The sequence below is a fragment of the Geotrypetes seraphini genome, chromosome 9 (assembly GCF_902459505.1).
Source record: "Geotrypetes seraphini chromosome 9, aGeoSer1.1, whole genome shotgun sequence".
Classification (NCBI taxonomy): Eukaryota; Metazoa; Chordata; class Amphibia; order Gymnophiona; family Dermophiidae; genus Geotrypetes; species Geotrypetes seraphini.
In genome coordinates, this window is record NC_047092.1 from 62,969,382 (window position 1) to 62,987,122 (window position 17,741).

Here is a 17,741-nt window from a genome sequence, read left to right on the forward strand (position 1 = left end):
GCAATGGCAAGGTTCACTTGAATTAAGAAAACTGTATTTTCTATTTCACTGAAGATCTGCGAGACATTGTCCAGATAAGCATTTTTCTCTTATTATAGTTTTGTTCTTTACAAGCTACGTGACAGTGATAAAAGGAGGTTTTTTTGGCCAGTGATGGAAGTTTGTAGGGGAGCTAGTTTGTACAGCTCTTCCTTTCATAGCCACAGAAGAGGTATACTCTTCATAGCTTCTGTGGCCTCTTTTCCTACTTTAAAAATGGCAATTACACTCAGCGTTTAAAGCTGGAGGTTACATTGTGTTTATAGTTCCAAGCTGAAAGGAGCAATAAAAATGGCTACTGACCTTTATGTGAGGAAAATAAAAACAAGAGAAAAAGAAAACCAATGTGGTTCTCCAAACTGGTGGCTGAGAAAATAAAGGCAAAAGAGTTGGTGTTTTGTGAAATATTAAAAAAAAAACCTCAAGAAGAGGAGTACAGAAAGGAATGCCAGATGAAACTAAAAGAAGCCAAGAGAGAGATTTGTCTGGCAAAAGCATAAGCGGCAGAGAAAATGGCTAGGAATATAAAACAAAGGATACAAAAAATTTTTCAGGTATATTAGTGAAAGGAGACAGACAAAAAATGGAATTGCGAGACAAAGAAGCTATGAACCGCTATGTGGAGAGTGATGAGGAAAAAGCAAAAGTGCTAAACAAATACTTCTGTGTTCATGGAAGAAAATCCTAGAGAAGGATTGTAATTGGATGACAAAGTTACACATGAGAACAGAGTGGATACCCGCTGTTCACAGGAAAAAAATGTTTATGAACAACTTCAAAAATTGAAGGTGGACAAAATTATGAGACCGGATGGGATCCATCCCAAGATATTGAGGAAGCTCAGAGAGGTTCTGATGGGTCCTTTTAAAGATTTATTCAATAAATCTTTAGAGATGGAAGAGGTTCTGTGGTACTAGAGAAGAGCAGATGTGGTCCCTCTTCACAAAAGTGGTTGCAGAGATAAAGTGGGAAACAAGAGGCCAGTAAACCTCACTTCGGTTATTGAGAAAATAATTGAAGTGTTGTTGAAGGAAAGGATAGTGAATTTCTTAGAATCTAATGGATTACTAGATTTGAGGCAACATGGCTTTACTAAAGGTAAATTATGCTAAACAGGTCAGATTGAATTCTTTGACTGGGCCACCAGAGAAATGGATCAAGGATGTGTGTTAAATGTAATTTAGTTAGATTTCAGCAAAGCCTTTGACACGGTTCTTCATAGAAGGCTCTTGAATACCCTTGACGAGCTGAAGTTAGGGCCCAAAGTGGTGAACTGGATTAGAAACTGGTTGACGGACAAATGCCAGAGGGTGGTGATTAATAGAAGTTCGCTTGTAAGAGGGAAAGTTGAGTAGTGGACTGCCTCAAGGATCAGTGCTTGGGCCAATTCTGTTCAATATGTTTGTAAGCGACATTGCCAAAGGGTTAGAAGATAAGGTTTGCCTTTTTGTGTATGATGCCAATATCTGTAACAGAGTTGATACCCTGGAGAGAGTGGAAAACATGATGGATCTGCAAAAGTTAGAAGAACATTTGGCAACTAAAATTCAATGCAAAGAAGTGCAAAAGTGATGCAATTGGAGAGTAGAAATTTTGAGGAAGCAGTATGTGCTGGGAGGTGAGTGACTAATGTGGATGGAAAGGGAGAGGGACCTTGGAATGATAGTGTCGGAGGATATGAAAGCAACGAAACAGTGTAATAAGGCAGCGGATGTAGCCAGAAGGCTGTATAGAAAGAGGAGTAACTAGCAGAAAAAGGAAGGTGTCGATGCCCCTGTACAGGTCATTGGTGAGGCCACACTTGGAATACTGTGTTCAGTTTTGGAGGCTGTATCTAGTAAAGGATATAAGGAGGCTTGAAGCAGTCCAGAGGAAGGCAACAAAAATGGTAGCGGGTCTGTGCCTAAAATATGAAAAGAAACTGGAAGACCTCAATATGTGTACTCTGGAGGAAAGGAGGGACAGGGGAGATATGACACAGATATTTTAAATGCTTAAAAGTTATTAATGTAGAGCCAAATCTTTTCCAGGGAAGGGAAAATGGTAAAACTAGAGGGCATAAATTGAGGTTGTTGGGAGGTGGACTTAGGAGTAATAATAGGAATTTATTTTCCACAGAGTGGGTGGTGGATGCCTGGAATGCCCTCCTGAGGGAGTTGGTGGAAAGGAAAATGGTGACAGAATTCAAAAAAGCATGGGATAAACACAGATCTCTATTTAAGAACTAAAGCCAATACTGGGCAGACTTGCACGGTCTGTGTCCTGTATATTGCAGTTCGATATATGATGGCATAGAGAGGACACTGATGGGAACTCCAGTAACTTGGAACATGGAGATGTTGCTGGGCAGACTTTACAGTGTGTATCCACAAACGATGAGATGATTGGATGGGCTGGAGTTAGCTTCAACTGCAACTCCAGTAGTTGGAACCTAAGGACAATTTAATCATGAATTTATAATGCTCAACCCCTCCTGCTCCAATGACTCCTGCAATGATTCTGATGCCTTAGGTCCTGCCCCGTTGCATCATGTGATGCACGAGGAGAAGCCTAAGGCACTGATTGGCTCAGGCTCCCACCTTGGGAGAGGACTGGGGTGCCTGAGCCAATCAGGGACTTCCTTAGGGCTGAGCCTAAGGAAGTCCCTGATTGGTCAAAGCAATAGCCAATCAGGGACTTCCTATGGCTCAGCCCCAAGGAAGTCACTGATTGGCTCAGGTGCCCCTGACCCCTCCCAAGGTAAGAGCCTGAGCCAATCAGGGCCTTAGGCCCCACCCCGTGCATTAGATGATGTGCTGGGGCGGAGCCTAAGGCCGCTATTGCACAGCGGCGGCCCCGGGGAGCAGGAGCAGGAAGACTTTACTCCTGCTCCCGAAGATCATCGTAGGAGCAGGAGGGTCTGGGCACCCCTCCTGCTCCCAAAGATGGAGCTCCTTATCGGAAGGAGCAGGAGGGACTGGGCACCCCTCCTGCTCCCAACAATTTCAAAGGTACTAGGATGGGTGGGCCTGGCCCGACCACTTGGGCCGACCAGGGGTGGGCCGGGGGGTTGGCAGGCCTATGAGCAGGAGGGACTGAGAACCCCTCCTGCTCCCAACTTTTTACTGCCGGGGGTGGGCCGTGCCATTCGGCGGGGGGGGGGGGGAGAGCGGGGGCCGTGCCGGTTCGGGGGGGGGGGGAGTGTTGTGAGGGCTGCGATGTGCTGCATACAGCATTTTTTTTTTTTTTTAAATGCTGATGGCAGGAGGGAATTGACATCCTTCCTGCTTTTTTCTCCAGGGAGGTGGCACGGGCCGTGCCAGGATGAGGATGAGGGCCAGTGTCGAGCAGGGCTGGTGTGTCAGGCCAGTGCCCGATCTCTCCTCCCTGCTTGCCGGACTCTCCTCTCTGCCGCCGTTCCCCGCAGTGCAGGCCCGCTTTAAAACCATGGACGCATGTGCGGTATGGGCAGTTTTGAGACCTTCAAAAACTTAGTGACAATACACTTTTGCACCTTCCGTACCAGGTTATGTGGATGATGTTGCCAATACGTGGGAATATCTGCCTGCTGTCCCTTGATAACTTCTGTTGCAGGAAAAAATAAGTTGACAGTTGAAAATTCAACTAAAGTTTAATTGTAGAATCCATTTTGTCAATCATCTATTTTAAAATATCCACTTTAGACTCAAGCAACTTAAAGCAATTTGGTTATATTTCCATGTAGGCCAGTTTATTATATTATTCTGATTCAGTTACTGCAAAACACAGCAACCCGTCTAAATTTAAAAAAAAAAATTATTTATGCATTTATCACAGTTTCAACAAAATAAACTTATTGAACAAACAAAAGTTTTCTCAATTTACAATATAAAAGAAAAAAATACTTTTTCAAATTTTAGGTTGGGCCTGAGCCTAAACTGGGTGGGTCAGGCACGTCTAGGCCCGCCCATGGAAACACCCCTGCATCTGTAGGTATGTGTGCATTTACCTGCCTAAGTAGTATTCTGCAAATTCCCGCTTAACATACATAGCATGTATTTGCATTGGCAGAGCATGGGCATGACATAGGTGGGGCTCACTCTTATTTGCATAAATTACAGAATTTTTTTATTTTTTTTTTAAGTTCAAATCTATTTTTGAATGCAGAATACAAATCTATTTTTGAATGCAGAATACAAGGATCAGCAGGTATCAGTATGCCTAACATTGAAATGCCCACAATTATACCAGAACTGCAGGTACCTAAATGCAGCAGGAATACTTGCATTTTGTCCCCTGAGAGTCGTAGCCGTATCCTGAACAGACTCCGCCTTTGATTCAGTGCATCTATTTGCCATTGATGTTCCCTGCTTGTGAGTTGTATGTTTCTCGGGTGGGGGGGTGGGGGTTTCTTTCTGTGAGTTGGGGGTGTTGCTTTGATCGTGGAGGACATCAGAGTCCAGTCCTCCGCAGTTGTTGGGTGAAATCGTATAACCTGTTTTCTATTGCTGTTGTACTTGCTTAATAAAATAGATTTGAACTTAAAAAAAAAAAATATTCTGTAATTTATGCAAATAAGAGTGAGCCCACTCTATAGATAGAAGGTTACTCTACAGGACATAAGTGAAAAGCATATGTGAGTTTTAGGGTAGGAGCACTATCAGGTCCTGGACCTGAGGGGCTGCCGCGTGAGCGGACTGCCGGGCACGATGGACCTCCGGTCTGACCCGACAGAGGCAATTCTTATATTCTTATGTTCTTAAAATACTTAAAGTTTAAAATACTTAAAGTCTTTTCTAAATTTCATGAGTTGAAAGCTGAAATCTTTAAATGAAATCAATGAACTGAAATGAAATGAAATGAAACAAGATGAAATGCAATGAAAATGATATGGAAATTAGTTACAATACTGAAGTAGTATAATTGAAATGAGCTGATAAGCATTTACTAAATGAAGTGAGTTGTATAACAATGAAGCAGCCACAATGAATTGAGCTAAACAGTATTAAATGAAAATCGTTTACAGCACTGAGGCACTTTGCTGAATTAAACTTTTGACTAGTCCACTTTTGTGGGGAGAAACAATTCGCATACCATTGGGAATGGAAAATAAAAAGATTTAGAAAATTAACAGAAATGAAATTAGTAGCTCGTCTACATTTTTAAATCAGACCAGTAAATTGGGATCATTTGGAACTCTGCATTGCCACTCCCTTCCCTTCCCTTCCAAGAAAAACTTCAACTGGGAGGATTCATTAAAAACATAAGTAATCTGATTCAAGTAAATCACACATTTATAGGGATAAAGCAATTGAAATTTTGCCCTCAATGTTTTAACATTTTCTTTCAATTCTAGGAATCTTTTCCTTCTTGTTTGTGTCATTCTAGAGACATCTGAAAATATAGAAATCTTGCCATCCATACCGGAGACTTCTTTTAACCTAAAAAATAAGCGAAGAAGCGCTTCCTTAGAAATACAGATGTCACTAGAAGCATTGTTCAAACTACAATTTCTTCTTCTGAAGTCTCCAGAATTCTAGATAAGTTCATAGGACTTAACAAATCAACATTAGATTGAACAACTTCTGAAGAGGAAGTTTTTTTTAACAGAAGCAGGTATAAAGTATAATTTATGTAGAGGAGGAAGCCCATCTTCAGGGTATTTAAAGACTTCTTTCAAAAATTTATAAATCAACTCTTTTGTGGACATTGTAAGTGTTTCTGGGAAATTCAGAATTCTTAAATTCAACTGTTTGGTATAATTCTTCATATTTTCGATTTTCCTCAAAAGCACCAATTTGTCCTGGATAATTGAAGTACAAGAAGACTGAACTCCTTGAAAAGATTGTTCTAAGGATTTAACTTTGTCCCCTTGGACTTTTAAATCCTCTTCAAACCTTTGCATTTTCACATTTTGATTTTGCACAAGTGGTGAGATTCCCAGACATACCTTGTGGAGGGAGTCCAGTGCAGTCCAAATTGATTCCAAAGTAATTTCAGCAGGTTGAAGAGTTGGTAATTCCCCTTGCACTGCTGAAATTCCTATGGCCTCTTTCGGTGTGGATAATCTGGCTGTAGAGTCCTGAGGAGTCCGCAAGCCCGATAGCCCCGTAGACATCATTGCTTTCGTTGTCTGCGTTGCAGATAGCATTCCCCTTTCACCCAGCTGCAAAGGAGGTGCTGGTCCCGTGGGACTGAGCGAGATTTCGCTCCCTAATGCCAATGCTTCCCTCGCATCTGGCTCTGCAGGAACACCCCGAGGCAAAGACGAAAAGAAGCTGGTGATCGCTCCCTGTCGTGGAAAGGTAGGTTCTAGCGGTCAGGCCACCGTCGATCTACCTCTTCTTTTACGCATTGTAATAAGCTCTGCAGAGCTATTAGGAGAAATTCGAATATTGAGCAGGAGCTGCAGTCACTGCGTCCTACTACCAAGACGCCATCTTGTTTCTGAGCAACCCATCTAATTTTTAAACAAAGTAATGCTGATCATGTGACACCATTATTATAAAAACTCCTTTGGTTTCCATGGACTAACTCCCGTTCTTGTTGTTCAACTAGTTCAAACAAAATTTTAATTGAGATCCTAATCAAATCTCTAATTGACTGGAATTAATTTGTCCTTCTTTTAGAGGAATACATTTTAAAATGCTATTAGAGAATTCTTTTACATATTAAGCAATTTATTTTTGGATTAGTCTGCCAATAGATATAAAACAACATCCTTCTTATTTGTCTTTTCAAAAAGGCTTGAAACCTACTGTATTTGTTTAGTAAATACCTGATTAATGGTTAAGGTTGGAACTTTAATTATAAACTCTGTCCATATTGATTTGTTATTGTCACGGGGCTCCTTTTACTAATGTGCACTAATGATTGGCATTTGGTAAATGCTCAGAAGCCCATTTTATTCTATGGGTGGCTTAGCATTTAGCGCACACTAATTATTAGTACACCTTGGTAAAAGGAGCCCATATTGTTTTTCCAAAGATAATTTTTATTATGTCTCCAGCAAAAAACACTACAAAGCAAAATAAGCTATATATAGCATAACAGCAGTCCCATATTGTTTTATACATCTACTGGTCTTTAAGCCTGTTACATTAACGGGTGCTAGAGCAGATGTCTGTCTGTCTGGGATTTTTTCTTTGTCGCTCACTCCTTGGACGCTGTCTGTCTGTCATTCGTTCTGTCTGTGTCTCTCCCTGGCCCCCTGCCTACCTGTATTTCTCTGTTGCGCCATGCCTGCCTGTCTCTCCGTGACCCCTTCTGTCTCCCCCCCTCCTAGAGCAAAGCATGATTGTTTTGTACCCCCAGCACACCCCTCCCTCCCAGCAGTCCCCTTTCCCTCTCCCCTTGTTGTGCCATTCCTGCGTGCTCCATGGCCCTCTTCTGTTCCCCCCCCTGATGATTGCTGTCTGCCCCAGCACACCCCTCCCCCCAAAGCAGCCCCCTTTCCCTCTCCCCTGGTCCCCTGTTCTGCCATGCCTGCGTGCTCCGTGGCCCCCCTTCTGTTCCCCCCTGATGATTGCTGTCTGCCCCCCTCCCCCCAAAGCAGCCCCCTTTCCCTCTCCCTCTGATCCCCTGTTGTGCAATGCCTGCCTACTCCGTGGCCCCCTTCCGTTTCCACCCCCCCTTCCATTCTTACCCTCCCTCCATCCTTCCAAATGGAGCTGGTCCTCTCGGCCCAGATCGTGCATCAGGCTGTGGTTGCTGTTACTGCCGAGCCCCCCGTGCCCTGGTACTGCTCGCCGTCGACCAGGTTCTCCTGCTTAATGGCGGTGGGCGGGGCTGCAGGAAGACGCATGAGTGTGGTGGCAGCGGCAACCCCGGCTCCTTCAGCATCATGTCGGGAAGGTGGAGAGTGCCTGCGAGATTCGCTACAGCAGCTGGCGAACCTCAGCAGGCCACTTTGAAGAGGAGCGGCAGCGGGAGGGAGGAGTCGCTGGTGTGTTCTGCACACTCACGCACCTCCAGCTAGCGCAGGCGCCGTGAGGACTGGCACAGAAGCACACCTCACGCCACCAGGAATCACGATCTTTCAACAGCGCATGCGCACTTAGGGTTTTATATATAGAGACTCTTTGGACTCTTTTGGGAATCAAGTGAGTTACAAATACCAACATTAAATTAGATTACCGTATTTTTCGCTCCATAAGATGCACTTTTTTCCCACCCAAAAGTGAGTGGAAATGTTGGTGAATCCCCACAACTACAATACCTGCCACTCCTAACACTAGATTGAAAACTATAACACAAAAATACCCACAAGCTATCCTACTGATTGCCCTGCTCCTAACCAACTGGAAGGCAAAAGCAAACAATATCTCCCCAATACCAACCATATCAAACTCTAAGGGAATTACCCACCCAACCAGATGACTCACTACAAACAGAACCACAAACTATCAAACCTACACTTACCAACCCACCACACAAACAACAAGAAGAAGACCGACAAACCCTTACACTACCAAAACACAACCTCAACAAAGATCACTCATCTACCCGAAAACAACTAACAACGCACCAATAGAGGACACCACTCTCCAATGTGCATACGTGAACATCAGAGCCTTAGGTCCCAAGAAAGAAAACATAAAAAACTGGATAAAAAATAAAAATCTAGATTGCCTTTTCCTCACAGACCCCAGAATAACGGAAGTCTGCCCAAAAGGATGCAAGATAACAGTGGTATGCAGAGCAAACAAAAGAGGAGGAGGAATTGCCATCATAGCTAGAAACACATAGACCTAAAAATACAAGACAAAACAGCCACTCCATACATGGATTTACTAGCATGTCAACTTTCAAGCACATCACTCAAAGGAACACTAACATGTATGTTCTGCTACATTACATTACTGTGGGAAACAGGAACACAGCTAAACCAAAATTTGAAGATTTTATATTCCGAAACTAATGACAATCTACAACTTAATTGAGACCTCAACCTCCATCTTGAAAACCAATCCCACAAACAAGTAGAAAACTTACTGTCATACCTTGAGGCCTTAACATACATGAACTAGACCTTCAAGCTACATATGAAAAAGGACACCAACTCGACATTGCAGCCTACATGTCCCATCAGCCCATACAACTAGAAATCCACACATCAAAAGGAAAGCAGGGAGCACCTAGCTTGGCCTCCGCGTGTGCGGGTCGCTGGACTAGATGGATCTAGTGTCTGATCCAGTGAAGGCGTTTCTTATGTTCTTATATGTACCGTTCCCTCTGGTCAGATCACTATACTTACTCCTTCAAAATCAACTGGACCAAAACCAAAATCAAACCAATTACTCAAAAAATAACTTACAACTCACGTAAATACATCAAACCCACCAAATTCTGGACAAAAACAGATACCATAATCCAAGACTACAATCCCAAAGACTTCATCTCACAATGGAGCCGTCTAAGTAGAACAACCCTAGATGAGCTAGCCCCAGAACAAACCAAAACCAGAATCCATAGAAAATCAGACAAATGGTTTGACAACAAACTATTCCTATTCAAAAGGCAATGCAGACAGCTAGAAAGAAAATGGAGAAAAAATAGCCAAGATTCCACAAAAACAGCATGTAGAATACTGAAACAAAAATGCAAACAAAAACTGAAAGAAAAAAGAAAAACATACTACACAAAGCAAATAGGAGAAGGATCCCAAGACACAAAAAAAACTATTCCAGTTATTAAAAGAACTCACAGACACCACACCATATCTGACCAATAACAACTCCCCCACTCCCCCAGCCACCCTCTTAGTCGCATTCTTCAAAAATAAGATTGCAACTGTCAGAGACACGTTCAATGGAACATCTACACACCTAGAAGAGATCGCAACTCCCTACACAGAGAAAAAATCGGTTGCAGCAGACCTCAACAAACTGTATAATAAATACATCCACACAACCTGTGACCTTAACCACTGCCCCACATACCTATTGAAAACCTCCAGTATACTATTTCGCACCATGCTCCTACAGTGGACATAAACCTCACTCACAGATGGCTTTTTCCCACAAGACCTCAGCAAAATCATCATAACTCCGATCCTAAAAGACCCCAAAAGAGCAACAGACCAACCATCCAACTACAGACCCATAGCCTCAATCCCACTCTACACAAGCTAATGGAAGGCCTCGTAGCTAAAGCCCTAACCTTATACCTAGAAAACCACAATTTACTCCACCCCACACAGAACCAATCACAGCACTGAGACTCTACTAGGCACACTCATGAACACAGCTAGACAACACCTCAGCACAGGCAAAAAAAATGCTGATCATACAACTAGATCTCTCCGCAGCCTTTGATCTGTTAGATCATGACATCCTTTTACAAACATTAGACTCAATAGGAATCGCAGACAAGGTACTATCCTACAATCCAGAATTTACAGAGTTAAAACGAACAAAGAAAAATCAGAACCATGATCTAACCCCTGCGGAGTACCCCAAGGATCACCCCTGTCTTCCACACTCTTCAACATTGCCTCCCTCGGCTCCTACCTGGACAAGCTAGGCCTAACCTCCTATGGCTATGCAGATGACATCTCCATTCTCCTCCCTTTTGAACAACCAGCGCGATCCATGGTAGGCATGATACACAGAACACTTGAAACAGTAGCAACATAGATGAAAGAACACAACCTAAAGCTTAACCCTGACAAAACAAACTTCGTCCTCCTAGAAAACAGAAAAACCACAACCTTAGAAAACATAGTAATAAACTCGATCTCATACCCCATTCAACCCACGCTAAAACTCCTTGGAGTGCTGATAGATAGAGGCTGTACCATTCAACCACAAATCAACAAAATAATAAAAACATCATTCACTATTATGAGAAACCTAAGACAAGTCCGAAAATTCTTCGACAAAAAACAATTCCAACTCGTGGTACAATCACTATTCTTAGGCCTAATAGATTACTGCAATATACTATATCTCTCCTGCCCAGCAACCATGATAAAACAACTACAAACAATACAAAACACAGCCCTAAGACTTATCTGTTCACTGAAAAAATACGACCACATTACAGAGACTTACCACGATTCACACTGGCTCCCAATACAAACCAGAGTACACTTCAAATTCCACTGCCTACTATTTAAAGCTATAAACGGAGACAGCCCAACCTACTGGAACAATCAACTAATTCAATCCACCTCAACCAGACACAGGAGAACCCACACACTATTCACACACCGCCAACCAAAAATGTCAAACAAAGAAAAATGTATGACAACCTACTAACAACCAGAGCAGCGAAACTGGACAGACAAATCACCAATCTGCTGATCTCGAGTCGACCATATACTACAAAACTTTCAAAAAAGAAACAAAAACCCTACTCTTCAAAAAATACATAAAACCAATATAACACAACCAGACATGTCCCAAGCTTCGCCTGAAACACTATCTACTCCTTAGCAAATTAGAAAATGTTCAGACTATTCCTAAAGTTTTTCTTAATATCATAATAATTCTTATGCAATCCGCTTTGAACCGCAAGGTAATGGCGGAATAGAAATCGCTAATGTAATGTAATATATATCAAATTTTTTGCGGTGGCCACTCGGTTTGTTATTGTCGTGTGACTTCAGGGGCTTCTCTCCCCTTGCGTTGCTGAAACCAGACCCTGGGGGGGAGGAAGCAAGCGGCATCGATTGCTAAAAGTTTTCTTCAGCACTGCAGCCTGAGAGTGCTGGTGCGGGAACCGCCATCCATAGCGGCTGTCGCATCAGCATTAAAACACAGTTCCCTCTCGGTCCTAGCACCTCCCTTTGAAAACAAACAGTGCTCCAGAGAGAAAACACTTGCTGATAAAAATGTTCAGTAACTTTAAACTTTGTTGTGGAGTCTTATTGGCTCTCCGGGGGGGGGGGGGGGGGGGGGGGGGGGGGGGAGGTTAATACAAAATAAAAACAGAAAGCTTTATTAGACTATATAATAAATCTGTTTACTCTTTTTTTTTTTTAGTCTATAGAAATTTCCTTCAGAGAAAATATCTTATAGAATTGCCCCATCTAAGTGTACTTTTGAATTTTCAAAATTAAATACATATTTACAGAAAATGTGTGTGCATAAATTAGTGGCTAGATTTCCTGGGATAATTTTCAAAGTGAAAGTAGTAATCTGTTACTTTGAAACCTACAGTGTGAAACTTACAGAGCCTTGCAGGGAGGGGGAATGGTGCAGAGCCTGACAAGGAGTGCGGGGGTTGGGTACAAAGCCTGGCAAAGAGTGAGGGGGGCTGGGGGCTGAGCCTGGTATATTGTGTTAAATATATCAGTACACTATTTGTCTCAGAATATTTTTTTTCTTGTTTTCCTCCTCTAAATCTAGGGTGTGTCTTATAGTCAGGTGCTTCTTATGGAGCGAAAAATAGATTGTTTAGAGCATGGAAAACAATGTTTATAACATGGGTGTTTGATCTGTTTTATTGCAAACAACTTCAGACAGGCTGTGGCCATGGGAGGCAGTACAGAAGATTTCATACACAATTTTAATAAAAGTTATTGTCTAACTTGAGCTCTGATTTTTCTCACAGATATGAGAATATCATGGATTGGTCGTGTTTCTTTTAAAAAGATGAAATGAATGGTAAAATCCTAAAAAGCCTGTGCATATTTTTATAAAGATTTTGACTAAGCATATATGGTTTGAAGCAAAGATAGAACAGTTGTAAAAGGGGGGTATATTAGTATATCAATTTGGCTTTTCCAGTTCTAATCAGGACTTGAGATCATATGCAGCTGAACAAGGAACAGAATTGCCAATGGTCTTAAGTCAAATAATGTTTCTTAAAGGGTGAAATTAAATAATTGCAGTCAGCAGAATTAAGAACCATTGTGATAAGCAATGCTTGATTAGTTTTAGAAAGTATTGTAAACCTATTTTTTTTAATTTGAAAGCCTGGCTCCTCTGCAACATTGTATGGAGACCAACCTGAAGAACATGAGGCAAAATACGAGCTATTTGAGACCAGCCGACTTGACAGCCGCTCTAAAACAATAGCTTCAAAAACTAAAGAGATTGAAGAGGTGAGATAGCAATGATTTTGCATTGAAAGTTATGGGTTATTGTATATACAATGTAGTATTACATTTGGAATGCAATCCATTTCTTATTTGTAAGATTACAGGATCACATTTTTCTTATGTGCTCTTAATGCCTTTTATTGGATTCTGCATTTTTTTTAATGTTTTCAATTATTGCTGAGGTCTTTTGCTACCCCCCCCCCTCCGAGTTTGCAGCTATTTACCTATAACTGACTGGAAGGCTCCATCAAGAGCTTGACTAAGATTCCAAAGGTCACAGTAAAGTAAAATACAGTGGAACCTTGGTTTACGAGCATACTTCGTTCCAGAAGCATGCTCGTAATCCAAAGCACTCGTATATCAAAGCAACTTTCCCCATAAGAATTAATGTAAATTCTGACAATTTGTTCCACATCCCAAAAACTTAATTACCATTAGCATCGCCTCCACTGCTGCCTCTGCCACGGACCTATCCACACGGCTCCTCCAGTTCTCTTGGGGAGGCCTCTGCTGCTGTTCGCTGCCTCTCACGTAGCTCATGTCACTGCGGGTATGCGGGTGGTGATGGTGCACCCCGGCTCCAGGGTGCTGGCTATAATCAAACCGCCGCCGCACCTGGATGGGCACCATTGGCCCTGCCGTTCATATGCGTAGCCGCTCCTGGACGCTGCCCCCCTGGATACCACTACTCCCCCCCCCTCCCCCCCTGCCAGGACTCTCAGGTGCTGGCCCACTCCTGCCAGACTCACCCCAACTCCCATGCTCCCCCCGAGGCCACAGGCGCTACTATTGCCTCCTCCCTCCTCACTGACCTCGATCTCGAGTCTCATGAGAATCTCGGAGAGGGTGAGATCCAGAAGGCCTTGAGCATGCGCAGATGCTCAAGGTCCAGCAGCAGCCCAACAGAAAACTGGCAGCAGGCTTCTTTCTAACACCGGCGGCGCACAGGTAAGGACAGGGACGGTCAGTGGGGGGGGGGGGAGTAGGCGATTGCGAAGGGAGGGAGCAACACCGGTGGTCTCTGGGGGGAGCAATATTGCCAGTTCCAGGGGTCGGGTTGGGTGGGGGCTCGCAAATCGAGTCAATTCTTGGTTTGCGAGTTAGTTTGCTCGAGTGTTTTGCTCGTCTTTCTAAACACTTGCAAACCATGTTACTCGCAAACCAAGGTTTGACTGTAACTGGTTTTGTGGCACTGACTGGCTATTTCAGTTCTCTTAAGATGGTCTTTTAGTATTTGTATCACTGCATAATTCAACCTTCCTCTAGATCCAAATTGCCCCTGTTGTTGATCAAATTTAGTTTCATGTTTCATTTATTTACAGTGCATGTATCTTGGTATCCGTGCATGTAGATGTTCGGATTAGGTGCAGGGTGGAGTGGGGGACCCACTAGAGACCACTGTATAATTTATTTATTTTTTACTGTTGGGGGACGGGGGGTTTAGGTCAGGGAGAAGGAGGGAGCAAAGCCACTAAGGCTTTTTAGAACGCTGGGATAGGGGTGTTACATTTTCTTAAATGTTACATGTCCTTAAATGTCACACTTCCTAGCCACTCAAGCTGCAAGAATGGATAACCAAATCTCCAACCTACTGTTAACCACCCCAGACTACAAGTTTTTCAGAAAACAAATAAAAACTATACTCTTCAAGAAAGCCCTGAAACAGTCCTAACCACACCCACCCTTAAAACCTCTTACTCTTAACAACACTTTTACCTATCAAATGCTATCTAAAACCCAAAATTTCACCATATTCTTACCTCCTAAAGACCTCCACATCCCTTTGGTAACTCTTTATCCAATGTTTATTACCTTAAAAAATTCTATGTCATCACTTATTCTACTCCTTTTAATTTGTATGTAATTCCTGTTTTTTAGTTGGAATGTAATCCGCCTTGAACCGCAAGGTAATGGCGGAATAGAAATCACTAATGTAATGTAATGTAATGTAATTCACCATTCGGACATTGACAGGAGGAGTGACATCTATCTGTGAGCTGCGAATTACTGTCATGATTTTAACGTGGCAGTAATTTGCATGCTCATTGATTACAGCATGCTGCACTATTTTTTATGCAATAATTTTTTATGCTAAACTTTAGAACGTTCCTGGTCAATTGCTCTTACATAGTTAAAACAGGAGTTTCTTATTTATGGCATGTTTTATGTGGTTTACTTCAGGATTCTCCCCGTTTTCTGTTTTATTTAATATTTTCGTGCATTCTCTAAGGCCTGTGGTTTTCTTAAGCAGATGATATATTTATTTTAATGACTTTATCTAATGATATGGCTTTGCTGCAATCTAAAATTTTGGCTTTTATATGGGCTATATAGGAATATGGGCTAATGAAAACATGTTATAAAGTTGAATCCTGCAAAAAAAAAAAAAAAAATTATGGAATTAGGGTTACCAGAAGCCCCGAGAAAACCTGGACATGTCCTCTTTTTAGAGAGCTGTCTGGGTGTCCGGACGGATTTACAGAACCCAAATATGGCCCGGCCTCGGGGAAGATGGGATGAGGTTTGTGAGGGGGCAGGGCTGGGGTGGAACACGGCGGGGCATTTACCATCTTTTTTTCCATTAAGAAATCTAGTAACTTTACTAATTTAAATAGTAAATAATGGGTTAGTTCTCTCAGTCTGAGGAATGAATGACCACTTTCCATGTTAGCCTTTCTTTTATTTGACTGTGTTGCTGTAAAATTATTTTCTGTTAGTTCTAATTGGTTACTGTCATTGAAAACTTAATAAATATAAAATTAAAAAAAGTCACTCTATAATCCTCTGAAGAAAATTTGTATATTTTAATTTAATTTTCTGAATGTGATCTGATTGTAGTACTGAGCATCAACTATTTTTACCCAGAAATATGAAAAAGAAATAAATAAATGGTAATATGAAACCTAAGATATTTGCCTACTGACAACAGATTTTTGTGATAACAGATGGGCCAAGGTCTGTCTGACCCATCATATTCAAAATGTGAGAATATGCTATGCTGGCAAAGTAAATGCAGGCACTTGGCTTGCCACTTTCATAATGAGAGAATTTTTGAGCAGTTATTTTATTAAACCTGCACATGTGGCTCACAATAAAGAATGGGTTAGTCAGCATCCTGGCGTAGACTTGATGTCTAGACAAGATAGAGTGGTCATTGCTGAATTTTGAGAATGTTTGTTACTTGGCTTGGTAAAAGAAAACCTATAGTACTTGAGGGTTGGCAGGGAAATCTATAAATCATGTATGTACAACTGTGGCCATATGTCATTACTTAAAAAAATAAACTTGATGTAGTTCATTATGTGATGAAGTAGAAAGCTGATCCTGCAGCACAGTTCACAAAAACAAAACTGTTAAGAACACAATAATGAAACATTGCACATACAGAAAAACACAAACAGTTGTACTTTTTTAATAGCTCCTTATGCCAGAGAATTTTAATTAGTGCCTATACTGTGGAACAATTTGCTCCATGATGTGCGACTAGAGCCAATTTGCCCCATGATGTGAGACTAGAACCATCTTATGAAAAGTTCAAATCTTGGGGTCTTTTTACTATGTGTTTCAAAAAATGGCCTTAGCATGCCCTTATGTGATTTTTTTGCAATCTAAGAATACTTTTTGCAGAGTCCAGAAAATGGTCAATTCTGTATCGCCTGGTAGACTGGTATAGTCCTTATAATGGGCTATATACCTCACTGTTACCAGCAGGTGGAGACTGAGAACAAACTTGTATATCAGGATAGCTTCCCCTCTTGCAAATCAGTCTTCCTCAGTTTCCATTAAAGCAGGTAGGAAGACTAATTTGGCTCCCCTCTTAGTGCTGTTGGAATTTTGTTTTATACTCCTGGGTTTCCCTTTTATGCCAGATAGAGCTTGGACGGGTCCTGTTTAGGGATCCGTCCGACCTCAGGGGTGTTAAACTTGGCGGGTCTTGTGCTGGGTCCCTCCGCCACCTTCTTCCACCTCCCCACATTTTTGTAGAGGTGCCTCAGCCGGCGGCCTGGCCCCCTGGTTGGTCAGCCCTCCAGCTTTGAGAGCCGTGGAGTCTGTTCTGACTAAGTGAAAAAAAAAATCCTGAGGTGTGCCAGTCTAAAGGGCTCAATTCCCTTTAAAACTGCCATTTGTATTGTTTGTTGGGGTTTTTCGCATCTAAACGGCACTTTTATTACAGCTAGGGCGTTTTTCTGCACAATGAGCACTTTTAAGGAGGAAAAATGCTCATTGTGCACCAGACAAGAGGTACTTGCGTCCGGCCTGTGAAAGCATTGTGCAGGCCGGAGTGGCTGGGGATTCCCTTTTCATGTCGGTTGGTTCCTCGGCCTCAGCATCAGGAAAGTCCCAGGCTTTTCAGACACGATAGGCTGCAGGAGCTCCGATTTTGGCGGTTTCAGGTCTAATTTCGGCGGGAACCTCCTCCTTTATTTCTGTTATCTCAGGTGAACTTCCCCCTGTTCTGGAAATATAGGGGCCAAGGTATGGCAGGGTCCCCTGCTGGGGCAGGGAGTCCTTTGGGGCTGCCGGGGTTTTTTCCCCCTGATTTATGTTAGCACTTTGTAAAGCTTATGTGATGGCAGCTGGAGGTTCCATGTCCAATCCGGGGAGGGTCCCCCTCGATGTCTTCCCCCTCGACGTCTTCCCCGGTGGTTTTGCCCCCCTCTACTCCTTTCTTGTCCAAGCACCCAATGGTGTCTTG

The 17,741-nt window shown here is 42.4% G+C and overlaps 1 protein-coding gene across 15 annotated transcripts in view; it reads left to right on the top strand.

Annotated features, from left to right (window-relative positions):
• PPHLN1 (periphilin 1) overlaps positions 1-17,741 on the top strand; it is a 242,632-nt gene that overhangs the window by 194,376 nt on the left and 30,515 nt on the right. For all 15 annotated transcript variants that reach the window (XM_033958547.1, XM_033958551.1, XM_033958548.1 and 12 more), the window contains one exon: positions 12,920-13,048. In XM_033958547.1, coding sequence (XP_033814438.1) covers positions 12,920-13,048 — 129 coding nt within the window. The remainder of the gene's footprint in view (positions 1-12,919; positions 13,049-17,741) is intronic.